This window comes from Pecten maximus, chromosome 17 (genome assembly GCF_902652985.1).
Source record: "Pecten maximus chromosome 17, xPecMax1.1, whole genome shotgun sequence".
NCBI lineage: Eukaryota > Metazoa > Mollusca > Bivalvia > Pectinida > Pectinidae > Pecten > Pecten maximus.
In genome coordinates, this window is record NC_047031.1 from 498738 (window position 1) to 518079 (window position 19342).

General features: G+C 38.9%; 1 protein-coding gene across 2 annotated transcripts in view; it reads left to right on the top strand.

The window, feature by feature from the left end:
* Positions 1 to 17805: 17805 nt before the first annotated feature.
* The window catches only part of LOC117315736 (fibrinogen beta chain-like), a 33195-nt gene continuing 31658 nt past the window's right edge, over positions 17806 to 19342 (top strand). For both annotated transcript variants that reach the window (XM_033870089.1, XM_033870090.1), the window contains exon 1: positions 17806 to 17866. In XM_033870089.1, the coding sequence (XP_033725980.1) occupies positions 17845 to 17866 (22 nt within the window). In that variant the 5' untranslated portion in view covers positions 17806 to 17844. The remainder of the gene's footprint in view (positions 17867 to 19342) is intronic.

Here is a 19342-nt window from a genome sequence, read left to right on the forward strand (position 1 = left end):
ATGTAAATCGTGCTGTTTATTTAATGTCCAACCCATCCTTACAATGGAAAACAAGACAAACGTTTGCTTGATGCATATTGCTAATATATATATACATGATCAGTGGAGTAATATTAACAGTACAGATAGGTAAAATGTGTTCGGACCATTCCGCCCCTTTGTCAGGGGTTCGATTCACTCCGTCCCCCTTTGTAAAGCTTTCGATTAAACTCTCCATTCTCCTTTGCCAAGATAAAATAGAGCTACGCAAGATCACAATAGTGTCCGACATCAATCCAGAGGCCCGACTACAGACATTACAATAGAACTACAGACATAACAATAGAACTACAGACATTACAGTAGAACTACAGACATAACAATAGAACTACAGACATTACAGTAGAACTACAGACATTACAATAGAACTACAGACATAACAATAGAACTACAGACATTACAGTAGAACTACAGACATTACAGTATAACTACAGACATTACAATAGAACTACAGACATTACAATAGAACTACAGACATTACAATAGAACTACAGACATTACAATAGAACTACAGACATTACAGTATAACTACAGACATTACAATAGAACTACAGACATTACAATAGAACTACAGACATTACAATAGGACTACAGACATTACAGTAGAACTACAGACATTACAATAGAACTACAGACATTACAATAGAACTACAGACATTACAATAGAACTACAGACATTACAATAGAACTACAGACATTACAGTAGAACTACAGACATTACAGTAGAACTACAGACATTACAATAGAACTACAGACATTACAATAGAACTACAGACATTACAATAGAACTACAGACATTACAATATAACTACAGACATTACAATATAACTACAGACATTACAGTAGAACTACAGACATTACAATAGAACTACAGACATTACAGTAGAACTACAGACACTACAATACTACAGACATTACAATAGAACTACAGACATTACAATAGAACTACAGACATTACAATAGAACTACAGACATTACAATAGAACTACAGACATTACAATAGAACTACAGACATTACAGTAGAACTACAGACATTACAATAGAACTACAGACATTACAATAGAACTACAGACATTACAATAGAACTACAGACATTACATATAACTACAGACATTACAATAGAACTACAGACATTACAGTAGAACTACAGACATTACAATAGAACTACAGACATTACAATAGAACTACAGACATTACAATAGAACTACAGACATTACAATAGAACTACAGACATTACAGTAGAACTACAGACATTACAATAGAACTACAGACATTACAGTAGAACTACAGACATTACAATAGAACTACAGACATTACAATAGAACTACAGACATTACAATAGAACTACAGACATTACAATAGAACTACAGACATTACAATAGAACTACAGACATTACAATAGAACTACAGACATTACAATAGAACTACAGACATTACAATAGAACTACAGACATTACAGTAGAACTACAGACATTACAATAGAACTACAGACATTACAATAGAACTACAGACATTACAATAGAACTACAGACATTACAATAGAACTACAGACATTACAGTAGAACTACAGACATTACAATAGAACTACAGACATTACAATAGAACTACAGACATTACAATAGAACTACAGACATTACAATAGAACTACAGACATTACAGTAGAACTACAGACATTACAGTAGAACTACAGACATTACAATAGAACTACAGACATTACAATAGAACTACAGACATTACAGTAGAACTACAGACATTACAATAGAACTACAGACATTACAGTAGAACTACAGACATTACAATAGAACTACAGACATTACAATAGAACTACAGACATTACAATAGAACTACAGACATTACAGTAGAACTACAGACATTACAGTAGAACTACAGACATTACAGTATAAACTACAGACATTACAAAAAGATCAGACAAAAATAGAATTCAGAATTACATAAACTACAGACATTACAAGAACACAGACATTTAATAAACTAAAGAATTACAATGAATAAGACCTTTCAATAAATACGACTTCCAAAAAGGATACAGACCCTTTCATAGAAATACAGACATTACAATAGAACTACAACTTAATTAAATCAAAACATTACATAGAACTACGACATACAAAAGAACACAGACAAAATTCAGTTAGAAAACAGAATTTCATAAAAAAAAACAATAAAACTACAGACATTCAAAAGATACGACATTACAATAAAATACGCCCTTTCAATAGAACTCGAATTACAAAAAATACAACATTTCAAAAAACTACAGACAATTTGAACCGCTACAATAGAACTACAAAACTTACAATAAATACAGCCTTTCAGTAAATCGACATTCAGTAAATACAGCCCCATTCCCTAGACTACAGAATTACAAAAGAACTAAGACATTACAATAGAACTACAGACATTACAATAGAACTACAGACATTACAATAGAACTACAGACATTACAATAGAACTACAGACATTACAATAGAACTACAGACATTACAGTAGAACTACAGACATTACAATAGAACTACAGACATTACAATAGAACTACAGACATTACAATAGAACTACAGACATTACAATAGAACTACAGACATTACAGTAGAACTACAGACATTACAATAGAACTACAGACATTACAATAGAACTACAGACATTACAGTAGAACTACAGACATTACAATAGAACTACAGACATTACAATAGAACTACAGACATTACAATAGAACTACAGACATTACAATAGAACTACAGACATTACAGTAGAACTACAGACATTACAATAGAACTACAGACATTACAGTAGAACTACAGACATTACAATAGAACTACAGACATTACAATAGAACTACAGACATTACAATAGAACTACAGACATTACAATAGAACTACAGACATTACAATAGAACTACAGACATTACAATAGAACTACAGACATTACAATAGAACTACAGACATTACAATAGAACTACAGACATTACAATATAACTACAGACATTACAGTAGAACTACAGACATTACAATAGAACTACAGACATTACAATAGAACTACAGACATTACAGTAGAACTACAGACATTACAGTAGAACTACAGACATTACAATAGAACTACAGACATTACAATAGAACTACAGACATTACAATAGAACTACAGACATTACAATAGAACTACAGACATTACAATAGAACTACAGACATTACAATAGAACTACAGACATTACAATAGAACTACAGACATTACAGTAGAACTACAGACATTACAATAGAACTACAGACATTACAGTAGAACTACAGACATTACAATAGAACTACAGACATTACAATAGAACTACAGACATTACAATAGAACTACAGACATTACAATAGAACTACAGACATTACAATAGAACTACAGACATTACAATAGAACTACAGACATTACAATAGAACTACAGACATTACAATAAACTAAGACTACATAGAAAACAGACTAAATAGAAAATACAAAATACAAAAAACTACGACTTTCAAAGGAAAAATCAAAATTACATAGAACTACAACTTACAAAAAACTACGACATTCAATAAACACAGCTTTCTAAACAGACATTACAATAGAACTACAGAATTTCGTAGAACACAGACATAAATTAAAAAACGACATTCAATTAAATACAGACATTCTAGAACTAAGACATTACAAGAAAATACAGACTTCATTAAATACAGACATTACGTGAACACAGACATTACAGTAGAACTACAGACATTTTAATAGAAAACGCTTTCAGGAAATACAGAAATACATAAACTACGACATTTCAAAAAAAACTAAACTTGTGGAAACTACTCCCCTTCAAATTCTGAATACGTTGAAACCCTTAAAAAAACTCGAATTTGTTGGAACTCCTTAAATGCCGCCTTAAATGGGAAAACTTAAAAAACTACGGGGAAAATTCCGTATAAAACCCCCCAAATTTCTTTAAATCCCAACTGAACTCGAAACTGAACTCAAATTTGAATACGAAATTACAAAAAACTCCGGGGAATACGTTAAAACTCCGAAAAGGAACTCGGTCATGCCTAAACTTCTTTTTAACTCCGCATTACCCCTGAAACTCGAAATTTCGTGGGAACCCGGGGCATTCGAGAAAACCCGAAACCCTTGAATAACTTTAAAACCCCGAATTTCAAAATAACTCGGAACTTCGTGAAAATCGGGGGAATACGTAAATCGAATTTCGTTATACTAAGAATAAGTAAACTCGGGGAATACGGGATAACTAAAATTCGTGAAACCCGGGGAATTTCTGAACTCCGCTTTCGGAATACGAATTCAATAGTCGAATTTCAGTTAAACTCGAATACTTGGAATCGCATTCCCCTAGCTGAATTCAAAGGATACAACCATTTCGTGAATACCCCTTAAAAAAACTCGAAACAGGAAATACGCATTAATAAAACTCGAATTCCCGTTAACCCTTAATAAAAAACGAAATTTCCCTGAACCCAAGGGCATTGAAACTCGAAAATTTCGGGAAACCGGGAATTACGTGAAATCCTTTAAAGTGAACACGAATTACTGAATCGAAAAAACTTCGGGGGAAACTCGGGTTCGTTAAACTCGGGTTAAAAAAACTCAGGAATTTCAAAAAAACCCATTGTAAAACTTGGGGAAACCCCCGGGAAAATCGAAATTCGTGAAATCAGACATCGTGGGAAAACCTTAAAAAGAAATTGAATACTGGGAAACTCGGGGAATTTCAGTAAACTCGGGGAAATTTATAACAAAATTAAATATAAATGGTAAGAAAATCTTACAAAAAATCCTGTGAATACAACTTACCCTGGAACTCGAATTCCGTTAAACTCGAATACCCCTGAACTCGTTTTAAAAAAACTAAACCTTCTGAACTCCCTTGTAAATCCGAATTCTGAAAAGAATTTTGGGGAACTCGAATACATTGATAAACCCTTAAAAAGTTAAACTTCGTAAACTGGGGTTACCGGGGAATACCTCCATGACCCCCTTAAAAAAACTCCGTTTAAAAACTCGAATACGTAAACTCAGGGAATTCGTGAATACAGGGGAATACTGAATACCCTTAAAAAAAACTCGGGAATTCCTAAACTCGAAATTCAGGGAACTCGGGGAAAACCCGGGAAATACCCCATTACGTTAACTAACGATACCCCTGAATACGGTTCCCCTTATATACGTATTACGTGAATCGGGACATTTCATTGAAATCGAAATTTCGTGAACTCGAATTCTGAACTCGGGGAAAAAAGGGGAATCGGTCCGAATAAACCCTCGTGAAATCGGGGAAAACCCTTTGGGAAACAAATTCGTGGTTCAACTTTTACAAAAAACTCGAACGTGGAAATCGCTTTAAAAAAACCTCGAATCGATAACCGACCCTCTGAATACAGCCTAAAAAAAATCCGAAATTCCTGAAACCTTTGAATAAAACTTCGTTAAACTCGGGAATTCCGAAACTCCGAATAACCCTGAATACCTTAAATTCGTGAAATACAGGGAAAAAAAACCCCGGGGAAAAATTTGGATACCTTAATTAACTGATATACAATAGCTAGAATACAATAAACCAACTCCGTGAATACGGGGGTTTCCAAAAAATCGACTCTAAACTCGGGAAAATTCATATAAACTCGAATTTCAATAAACTCGGCATTACTGTGAATTCGTGAAAATGAAATTCCTAAACTCGGGAATACCGGGAGAACACCTTAAAAATTTCTCGGCATTTCTGAAACCTTAAATAAACTGGGGTTCTTGAATGAATTTCGTAAACTGCATTACTGAATACGCTTCAATACTCGGAAATTTGAATAACTTCGTGGAATAAACTCGTGAACTCGAATTCTAGAACTCCGGAATTTCAAAAAACTGCATTTCTGAATACCCAAAAACGTAGAACCCCGCTTTCAAAACTGAATTCCCCTGAAATCAACATCCTTGAATACCCTTTTCGGAAAAACGCTTTACTTGAAACGAATTCATTGAACTACCCTCGTTAAATCGGATTCCCCTAAACCTGAATTCCTTGAATACAGCACACGTTCAAAAATAGGAACTCGGAATACGAATATCCCCTTAAAGAATCGAAATTAAATGAACTGGGAAAATTCAATACAAAACTTGTATATTCCTTGATAAAAATTTTCCCTTTTAACCTTCCCTTGTATCTGGGCCGTGTGATATACCTGGTCCGTGTGATATACCTGGTCCGTGTGATATATCTCCGTGTGATATACCTCCGTGTGATATATCTCCGTGTGATATATCTCCGTGTGATATATCACTGTGTGATATATATCCGTGTGATATACTTCCATGTGATATATCTCCGTGTGATATACCTCCGTGTGATATACCTCCGTGCGATATACCTCCGTTTGATATATTTCCGTGTGATATACCTCCGTGTGATATATCTCCGTGTGATATATCTCCGTGTGATATATCTCCGTGTGATATACCTCCGTGTGATATATCTCCGTGTGATATACCTCCGTGTGATATATCTCCGTGTGATATATCTCCGTGTGATATATCTCCGTGTGATATACCTCCGTGTGATATATCTCCGTGTGATATACCTCCGTGTGATATATCCTCCGTGTGATATATCTCCGTGTGATATATCTCCGTGTGATATACCTCCGTGTGATATATCTCCGTGTGATATACCTCCGTGTGATATATCTCCGTGTGATATATCTCCGTGTGATATACCTCCGTGTGATATACCTCCGTGTGATATATCTCCGTGTGATATATCTCCGTGTGATATACCTCCGTGTGATATATCTCCGTGTGATATATCTCCGTGTGATATATCTCCGTGTGATATATCTCCGTGTGATATATCTCCGTGTGATATATCTCCGTGTGATATACCTCCGTGTGATATATCTCCGTGTGATATATCTCCGTGTGATATATCTCCGTGTGATATATCTCCGTGTGATATATCTCCGTGTGATATATCTCCGTGTGATATACCTCCGTGTGATATATCTCCGTGTGATATATCTCCGTGTGATATACCTCCGTGTGATATATCTCCGTGTGATATATCTCCGTGTGATATATCTCCGTGTGATATACCTCCGTGTGATATATCTCCGTGTGATATACCTCCGTGTGATATATCTCCGTGTGATATATCTCCGTGTGATATATCTCCGTGTGATATACCTCCGTGTGATATATCTCCGTGTGATATATCTCCGTGTGATATACCTCCGTGTGATATACCTCCGTGTGATATATCTCCGTGTGATATATCTCCGTGTGATATACCTCCGTGTGATATACCTCCGTGTGATATACCTCCGTGTGATATATCTCCGTGTGATATACCTCCGTGTGATATACCTCCGTGTGATATACCTCCGTGTGATATATCTCCGTGTGATATATCTCCGTGTGATATATCTCCGTGTGATATATCTCCGTGTGATATATCTCCGTGTGATATATCTCCGTGTGATATATCTCCGTGTGATATACTCCGTGTGATATATCTCCGTGTGATATATCTCCGTGTGATATATCTCCGTGTGATATACCTCCGTGTGATATATCTCCGTGTGATATATCTCCGTGTGATATATCTCCGTGTGATATACCTCCGTGTGATATATCTCCGTGTGATATATCTCCGTGTGATATATCTCCGTGTGATATATCTCCGTGTGATATACCTCCGTGTGATATATCTCCGTGTGATATATCTCCGTGTGATATATCTCCGTGTGATATATCCTCCGTGTGATATATCTCCGTGTGATATATCTCCGTGTGATATACCTCCGTGTGATATATCTCCGTGTGATATATCTCCGTGTGATATATCTCCGTGTGATATACCTCCGTGTGATATATCTCCGTGTGATATATCTCCGTGTGATATATCTCCGTGTGATATATCTCCGTGTGATATATCTCCGTGTGATATATCTCCGTGTGATATATCTCCGTGTGATATACCTCCGTGTGATATATCTCCGTGTGAATATATCTCCGTGTGATATACCTCCGTGTGATATATCTCCGTGTGATATACCTCCGTGTGATATATCTCCGTGTGATATATCTCCGTGTGATATATCTCCGTGTGATATACCTCCGTGTGATATATCTCCGTGTGATATACCTCCGTGTGATATATCTCCGTGTGATATATCTCCGTGTGATATACCTCCGTGTGATATATCTCCGTGTGATATATCTCCGTGTGATATATCTCCGTGTGATATATCTCCGTGTGATATATCTCCGTGTGATATATCTCCGTGTGATATATCTCCGTGTGATATATCTCCGTGTGATATACCTCCGTGTGATATATCTCCGTGTGATATATCTCCGTGTGATATATCTCCGTGTGATATATCTCCGTGTGATATATCTCCGTGTGATATATCTCCGTGTGATATATCTCGCGTGATATATCTCCGTGTGATATATCTCCGTGTGATATATCTCCGTGTGATATATCTCCGTGTGATATATCTCCGTGTGATATATCTCCGTGTGATATATCTCCGTGTGATATATTTCCGTGTGATATATCTCCGTGTGATATATCTCCGTGTGATATATCTCCGTGTGATATATCCTCCGTGTGATATATCTCCGTGTGATATATCTCCGTGTGATATATCTCCGTGTGATATATCTCCGTGTGATATATCTCCGTGTGATATACCTCCGTGTGATATATCTCCGTGTGATATATCTCCGTGTGATATATCTCCGTGTGATATATCTCCGTGTGATATATCTCCGTGTGATATATCTCCGTGTGATATACCTCCGTGTGATATACCTCCGTGTGATATATCTCCGTGTGATATATCTCCGTGTGATATATCTCCGTGTGATATACCTCCGTGTGATATATCTCCGTGTGATATATCTCCGTGTGATATACCTCCGTGTGATATATCTCCGTGTGATATATCTCCGTGTGATATATCTCCGTGTGATATACCTCCGTGTGATATATCTCCGTGTGATATATCTGGTCCGTGTGATATATCTCCGTGTGATATATCTCCGTGTGATATACCTCCGTGTGATATATCTCCGTGTGATATACCTCCGTGTGATATATCTCCGTGTGATATATCTCCGTGTGATATATCTCCGTGTGATATACCTCCGTGTGATATACCTCCGTGTGATATACCTCCGTGTGATATACCTCCGTGTGATATATCTCCGTGTGATATACCTCCGTGTGATATATCTCCGTGTGATATATCTCCGTGTGATATATCTCCGTGTGATATATCTCCGTGTGATATACCTCCGTGTGATATATCTCCGTGTGATATATCTCCGTGTGATATATCTCCGTGTGATATACCTCCGTGTGATATACCTCCGTGTGATATATCTCCGTGTGATATATCTCCGTGTGATATATCTCCGTGTGATATACCTCCGTGTGATATATCTCCGTGTGATATATCTCCGTGTGATATACCTCCGTGTGATATACCTCCGTGTGATATATCTCCGTGTGATATATCTCCGTGTGATATACCTCCGTGTGATATACCTCCGTGTGATATATCTCCGTGTGATATATCTCCGTGTGATATATCTCCGTGTGATATATCTCCGTGTGATATACCTGGTCCGTGTGATATATCTCCGTGTGATATACCTCCGTGTGATATATCTCCGTGTGATATATCTCCGTGTGATATACCTCCGTGTGATATATCTCCGTGTGATATATCTCCGTGTGATATATCTCCGTGTGATATACCTCCGTGTGATATATCTCCGTGTGATATACTTCCGTGTGATATATCTCCGTGTGATATATCTCCGTGTGATATATCTCCGTGTGATATATCCTCCGTGTGATATATCTCCGTGTGATATACCTCCGTGTGATATATCTCCGTGTGATATATCTCCGTGTGATATATCTCCGTGTGATATATCTCCGTGTGATATACCTCCGTGTGATATATCTCCGTGTGATATATCTCCGTGTGATATATCTCCGTGTGATATATCTCCGTGTGATATACCTGGTCCGTGTGATATACCTCCGTGTGATATATCCTCCGTGTGATATATCCTCCGTGTGATATATCTCCGTGTGATATACCTCCGTGTGATATATCCTCCGTGTGATATATCTCCGTGTGATATATCTCCGTGTGATATATCTCCGTGTGATATATCTCCGTGTGATATATCTCCGTGTGATATATCTCCGTGTGATATACTCCGTGTGATATACCTCCGTGTGATATATCTCCGTGTGATATATCTCCGTGTGATATATCTCCGTGTGATATATCTCCGTGTGATATACCTCCGTGTGATATACCTCCGTGTGATATATCCTCCGTGTGATATATCTCCGTGTGATATACCTCCGTGTGATATATCTCCGTGTGATATACCTCCGTGTGATATATCCCCGTGTGATATATCTCCGTGTGATATACCTCCGTGTGATATATCACCGTGTGATATACCTCCGTGTGATATACCTCCGTGTGATATCTCCGTGTGATATACCTCCGTGTGATATATCTCCGTGTGATATACCTCCGTGTGATATACCTCCGTGTGATATACCTCCGTGTGATATATCTCCGTGTGATATATCTCCGTGTGATATATCTCCGTGTGATATACCTCCGTGTGATATACCTCCGTGTGATATATCTCGTGTGATATACCTCCGTGTGATATATCTCCGTGTGATATATCTCCGTGTGATATATCTCCGTGTGATATACCTCCGTGTGATATATCTCCGTGTGATATATCTCCGTGTGATATACCTCCGTGTGATATATCTCCGTGTGATATATCTCCGTGTGATATATCTCCGTGTGATATATCTCCGTGTGATATATCTCCGTGTGATATACCTCCGTGTGATATATCTCCGTGTGATATATCCTCCGTGTGATATACCTCCGTGTGATATATCTCCGTGTGATATATCTCCGTGTGATATACCTCCGTGTGATATACCTCCGTGTGATATATCTCCGTGTGATATATCTCCGTGTGATATACCTCCGTGTGATATATCTCCGTGTGATATACCTCCGTGTGATATATCTCCGTGTGATATATCTCCGTGTGATATACCTCCGTGTGATATACCTCCGTGTGATATATCTCCGTGTGATATATCTCCGTGTGATATACCTCCGTGTGATATATCTCCGTGTGATATATCTCCGTGTGATATACCTCCGTGTGATATATCTCCGTGTGATATACCTCCGTGTGATATACCTCCGTGTGATATATCTCCGTGTGATATATCTCCGTGTGATATACCTCCGTGTGATATACCTCCGTGTGATATATCTCCGTGTGATATATCTCCGTGTGATATACCTCCGTGTGATATATCTCCGTGTGATATATCTCCGTGTGATATACCTCCGTGTGATATATCTCCGTGTGATATACCTCCGTGTGATATATCTCCGTGTGATATATCTCCGTGTGATATATCTCCGTGTGATATACCTCCGTGTGATATATCTCCGTGTGATATACCTCCGTGTGATATACCTCCGTGTGATATATCTCCGTGTGATATACCTCCGTGTGATATATCTCCGTGTGATATATCTCCGTGTGATATACCTCCGTGTGATATATCTCCGTGTGATATATCTCGTGTGATATATCTCCGTGTGATATACCTCCGTGTGATATATCTCCGTGTGATATACCTCCGTGTGATATATCTCCGTGTGATATATCTCCGTGTGATATACCTCCGTGTGATATATCTCCGTGTGATATACCTCCGTGTGATATATCTCCGTGTGATATATCTCCGTGTGATATATCTCCGTGTGATATATCTCCGTGTGATATACCTCCGTGTGATATACCTCCGTGTGATATACCTCCGTGTGATATATCTCCGTGTGATATACTCCGTGTGATATATCTCCGTGTGATATATCTCCGTGTGATATACCTCCGTGTGATATTACTTCCCGTGTGATATATCTCCGTGTGATATATCTCGTGTGATATACATCCGTGTGATATATCTCCGTGATATATCTCCGTGTGATATATCTCCGTGTGATATATCTCCGTGTGATATATCTCGCGTGATATACCTCCGTGTGATATATCTCCGTGTGATATATCTCCGTGTGATATATCTCCGTGTGATATATCTCCGTGTGATATATCTCCGTGTGATATATCTCCGTGGGATATATCTCCGTGTGATATATCTCCGTGTGATATATCTCCGTGTGATATATCTCCGTGTGATATACATCCGTGTGATATATCTCCGTGTGATATATCTCCGTGTGATATATCTCCGTGTGATATATCTCCGTGTGATATATCTCCGTGTGATATATCTCCGTGTGATATATCTCCGTGTGATATATCTCCGTGTGATATACTCCGTGTGATATATCTCCGTGTGATATATCTCCGTGTGATATATCTCCGTGTGATATATCTCCGTGTGATATATCTCCGTGTGATATATCTCCGTGTGATATATCTCCGTGTGATATATCTCCGTGTGATATATCTCCGTGTGATATATCTCAGTGTGATATATCTCGCGTGATATATCTCCGTGTGATATATCTCGCGTGATATATCTCCGTGTGATATATCTCGCGTGATATATCTCCGCGTGATATATCTCCGTGTGATATATCTCGCGTGATATATCTCCGTGCGATATACCTCCGTGTGATATATCTCCGTGTGATATATCTCCGTGTGATATATCTCGCGTGATATATCTCCGTGTGATATATCTCCGTGTGATATATCTCCGTGTGATATACCTCCGTGTGATATACCTCCGTGTGATATATCTCCGTGTGATATATCTCGTGTGATATACCTCCGTGTGATATACCTCCGTGTGATATATCTCGTGTGATATACCTCCGTGTGATATATCTCCGTGTGATATATCTCCGTGTGATATACCTCCGTGTGATATATCTCCGTGTGATATATCTCCGTGATATTCCGTGTGATATACCTCCGTGTGATATATCTCCGTGTGATATACCTCCGTGTGATATACCTCCGTGTGATATATCTCCGTGTGATATATCTCCGTGTGATATATCTCCGTGTGATATATCTGGTCCGTGTGATATATCTCCGTGTGATATATCTCCGTGTGATATATCTCCGTGTGATATATCTCCGTGTGATATATCTCCGTGTGATATATCTCCGTGTGATATACCTCCGTGTGATATATCTCCGTGTGATATACCTGGTCCGTGTGATATATCTCCGTGTGATATATCTCCGTGTGATATATCTCCGTGTGATATATCTCCGTGTGATATATCTCCGTGTGATATATCTCCGTGTGATATACCTCCGTGTGATATATCTCCGTGTGATATATCTCCGTGTGATATACCTCCGTGTGATATATCTCCGTGTGATATATCTCCGTGTGATATACCTCCGTGTGATATATCTCCGTGTGATATACTCCGTGTGATATTCCTCCGTGTGATATACTCCGTGTGATATATCTCCGTGTGATATACCTCCGTGTGATATATCTCCGTGTGATATATCTCCGTGTGATATATCTCCGTGTGATATATCTCCGTGTGATATATCTCCGTGTGATATATCTCCGTGTGATATATCTCCGTGTGATATATCTCCGTGTGATATATCTCCGTGTGATATATTTCCGTGTGATATATCTCCGTGTGATATATTTCCGTGTGATATATTTCCGTGTGATATATCTCCGTGTGATATATTTCCGTGTGATATATCTCCGTGTGATATATCTCCGTGTGATATATTTCCGTGTGATATATCTCCGTGTGATATATCTCCGTGTGATATATCTCCGTGTGATATATCTCCGTGTGATATATCTCCGTGTGATATATTTCCGTGTGATATATCTCCGTGTGATATATTTCCGTGTGATATATCTCCGTGTGATATATCTCCGTGTGATATATCTCCGTGTGATATATCTCCGTGTGATATATCTCCGTGTGATATATCTCCGTGTGATATACCTCCGTGTGATATATCTCCGTGTGATATATCTCCGTGTGATATATCCTCCGTGTGATATATCTCCGTGTGATATATCTCCGTGTGATATATCTCCGTGTGATATATCTCCGTGTGATATATCTCCGTGTGATATATCTCCGTGTGATATATCTCCGTGTGATATATCTCCGTGTGATATACCTCCGTGTGATATATCTCCGTGTGATATACCTCCGTGTGATATATCTCCGTGTGATATATCTCCGTGTGATATATCTCCGTGTGATATACCTCCGTGTGATATATCTCCGTGTGATATATCTCCGTGTGATATACCTCCGTGTGATATATCTCCGTGTGATATATCTCCGTGTGATATATCTCCGTGTGATATATCCTCCGTGTGATATATCTCCGTGTGATATATCTCCGTGTGATATATCTCCGTGTGATATACCTGGTCCGTGTGATATACCTCCGTGTGATATACCTCCGTGTGATATATCCTCCGTGTGATATATCTCCGTGTGATATACCTCCGTGTGATATACCTCCGTGTGATATATCTCCGTGTGATATACCTCCGTGTGATATATCTCCGTGTGATATACCTCCGTGTGATATACCTCCGTGTGATATATCTCCGTGTGATATACCTCCGTGTGATATATCTCCGTGTGATATATCTCCGTGTGATATACCTCCGTGTGATATATCTCCGTGTGATATATCTCCGTGTGATATATCTCCGTGTGATATACCTCCGTGTGATATATCTCCGTGTGATATATCTCCGTGTGATATATCTCCGTGTGATATACCTCCGTGTGATATACCTCCGTGTGATATATCTCCGTGTGATATATCTCCGTGTGATATACCTCCGTGTGATATATCTCCGTGTGATATATCCTCCGTGTGATATATCTCCGTGTGATATACCTCCGTGTGATATACTCTCCGTGTGATATATCTCCGTGTGATATACCTCCGTGTGATATACCTCCGTGTGATATAATCTGGTTCCGTGTGATATATCTCCGTGTGCATATATCCTCCGTGTAATATATCTCCGTGTGATATATCCTGTCCGTGTGATATATCCTCCGTGTGATATATCTCCGTGTGATATAGCCTCCGTGTGATATATCTCCGTGTGATATACCTCCGTGTGATATATCTCCGTGTGATATATCTGGTCCGTGTGATATAGTCTCCGTGTGATATATCTCCGTGTGATATACCTGGTCCGTGTGATATATCTCCGTGTGATATACCTCCGTGTGATATTCCCGTGTGATATATCTCCGTGTGATATATCTCCGTGTGATAATCTCCGTGTGGATATATCTCGTGTGATATATCCTCCGTGTGATATACCTCCGTGTGATATATCTCCGTGTGATATATCCTCCGTGTGATATATCTTCCGTGTGATTAATCTCCCGTGTGATATATCCTCCGTGTGATATATCCTCCGTGGTGATATACCTCCGTGTGCATATATCTGTGTGATATACCTCCGTGTGATATATCTCCGTGTGATATATCTCCGTGTGATATATCTCCGTGTGATATATCTCCGTGTGATATATCTCCGTGTGATATACCTCCGTGTGATATATCTCCGTGTGATATATCTCCGTGTGATATATCTCCGTGTGATATATCTCCGTGTGATATATCTCCGTGTGATATACCTCCGTGTGATATATCTCCGTGTGATATATCTCCGTGTGATATACCTCCGTGTGATATATCTCCGTGTGATATACCTCCGTGTGATATATCTCCGTGTGATATATCTCCGTGTGATATATCTCCGTGTGATATATCTCCGTGTGATATATCTCCGTGTGATATATCTCCGTGTGATATATCTCCGTGTGATATATCTCCGTGTGATATATCTCCGTGTGATATATCTCCGTGTGATATATCTCCGTGTGATATACCTCCGTGTGATATATCTCCGTGTGATATATCTCCGTGTGATATATCTCCGTGTGATATATCTCCGTGTGATATACCTCCGTGTGATATATCTCCGTGTGATATATCTCCGTGTGATATACCTGGTCTGTGTGATATACCTGGTCTGTGTGATATACCTTGTCTGTGTGATATACCTGGTCTGTGTGATATACCTGGTCTGTGTGATATACCTCCGTGTGATATACCTCCGTGTGATATACCTGGTCTGTGTGATATACCTGGTCTGTGTGATATACCTGGGTTCGTGGTGATATACCTCCGTGTGATATATCAGGTCCGTGTGATATATCTCCGTGTGATATACCTCCGTGTGATATACCTCCGTGTGATATATCTCCGTGTGATATACCTCCGTGTGATATATCTCTGTGTGATATACCTCCGTGTGATATACCTCCGACAGATATATCAGGTCCGTGTGATATACCTTGTCCGTGTGATATACCTGGTCTGTGTTAGCCCTCCCCTTACACGAACCCTCCGACAGATAGATCTGGTCCGTGTTACCCCTCCCCTTACACGAACCCTCTGACAGATAGATAACGATTTGTCCAAGCTATCGTTACATCCTTAGTGTTATCAAAAAGTCTGTGTGAAAGTCATGGTGCAAAAATGTAGCTCAAAGTGTTACGAAAGGTATTGTAGGTAATTTGTTTGAATATATTCTGTTCTAATTGCTAATGTGTTTTATTTCCCGAGGACACCATTCTGACTAATCTTTGTAAGTGGTACACGAAATAACTTCCGTTACCGCGTCAGTATTTTTATTTTCACAGAGTCAGCTCTGGAACAATAATACAATATGGACTTTTCTCACTTTTTATATTCCTATTTGCAAACATCTGTATTTGAGGATAGATTAAATTGTAGTGTTGCTTGTCAACGTACTAATGCCACACCATTGAAATAACTCCTTCAGGCTGATAACAAACATACCTTCAGCATTTCGATAAACATCAGATTTATTTGTCTGTATTTGACGTCCATTGCAGCCTCGGCACAGCAGCTGAGGGATGATATGTTTAGGAATCTCTTTTGCTGCGTAGGAATATTAATGAACTATTGTATTGGTCGGAATATATGAGATATATAAAGCAAAGGGTAAGTTCGGCAATAGACCGAATTGAAATTGTCTACTCCTTTTTCTATAAAAAAAGCATTGGCCTGTATTTCCGATAGGACTTTGTCCTGCTGTTTTATTTAGGCAATGTCCAGTGACACTGTTTTGTACTTCCGGTTAGATACTGGCCTGTATTTCTGGTTAGACAACATCCGGTATTCTAGTTTAGGCCTTGCCCAGTACTTCCCGTCAGATATTTCTCTGTATTTACGGCGGGAAACTGTCCTGTTAAACACTATTAAATACTGTCCCGTAGACAATCTTTAGTATTTCCGGAAACCACTGACAAATGGCTGACAAGCCATAAAATCCACACAGACACCCAGCATTAACACACGCACCGTTATTCGTCCGGGAAATACCCCAAAGGTTTGTACCAGAAAAAAGTTGGTGCCTGTTGGTTATAATTAGCTATATCACTGGGTTTTCTATAACGAAATCATTAATATTACATTAACTCATATTCATCTATGGGGACTGATTATATCAGTAGACGAGCTGAAAGCCTTAATGACAAGAACTAAAGATGGAGCACTTTAAAGATTTAAGGAATCGATACATGAAGGAATAAACTTGAACGTGTTCTGGAAACAACACGCTGATGTCGTCCAACACAGGAAGGAGCAGGAACGATGATGATATTGCTGCTCCTCGGTAAGCCTTTACATAACACTTTAAACAGATGCATGAAGCAGCTTAATTAATGTTTGGCTCTACTCTATCTAGCTCTCGTTTTTTAATGTTCAATATGTGTGTGTCTGGTTTGTTTGTTGTTTTTTTTTTTTTTTTTTTTGTAGTTTTTTGTAGTTTAGTTTAAGTTTTTTGTTTTTATTGTTTTTTTTTTTTTTTTTTTTTTTTTTTTGGGGGGGGGGGGGGGGGGTCTTGTTCCAACGAAGAATGGATCAGGCAGTGGAAGGCCTTGGGGGCATAAAAGCGATTCAAAACGACATAACAGTGTATGGATGTGGCAACGACGATGATCAAGCACGGGCACAGAAAAGGTCAAGGGCATTGCTGAAGTACTAAAGCCAAGAGATAAGAAGGAATTTCAGAGACTGTTGGGATAATAAACTATGTTCAGAAGTTTTCTCCATGTCTATCCGAGAAGACAGCACCATTGCGACAGCATGATGATGATGAGCGCTTGAAGACATTAAAATCATACTACCTATTGCACCGGTTCTTAAGTACTTTGACACGTCAAAGGACACTGATCTGCAATATGATGCGTCACAGTCGGGTATGGGAGCCTGTCTGTTACAGGACACTCGATCTGCTATGCATCAAGAGCTTTAACGCGTACAGAGGAAAACTGAGCCCAAATCGAAAAAGAACTATTAGCGGTGGTTTTCGGCATGGAACGTTCTGAAAATTACACGTCAGTGGCAGGAAAGTCTTGATAGAATCAGACCCCAAACCCCTGGAGATCATCTGTAGAAAGACTCTAGTCAGTGCACCAAAAAGACTTCGGCGCACGCTGTTGAGGTTACAACGTTTCAATTTCACTATTACTTATAAGCCAGGACCAGAGATGCACATGGCTAATCCACTAAGTCGCGCATTTGCACCGTGCGAAAAGACACGGGAACAGAGGTCAAGGTCAGAACGTGATGTCGGAAACGTTAACGTGGTTCAACACCTACCAATATCACCTGATAGACTCATAGAGTTACAAGAAGAAACTGATAAAAACGAGGAACTGATTCAGTTGAAATCCATCGTTCGACGATGTTGGCCAGATAAAAGAGACACACTCACAGAATGTCTGAGATTCTACTTTCCCTTCAGGGAAGAGTTGACCATACATCTTCAAAGGGTATGGCTATGACGGAGCGTGTTCACTCGTCGCACACAGGGCTACAAGCATGTCTCCGGCGTCTCAGAGAGTGTTTATATTGGCCCAACATGAACACCGATGACAAAGAATTCATTCGAAAATGAAAATCACAAATCAATTAAAAAAAAAAAAAAAAAAAAAATTCATTGAGAAGTGTGACATCTGTAACTCATACAACGATACACAAGGTAAGGAACCCTTGATTAGCCAAGAAGTGCCTAGTCGTCCATGTGAAAAAAATAGGTAGTGGTATATTCGATTACAATAAAAAATGCTACTTAATAACTGTAAAC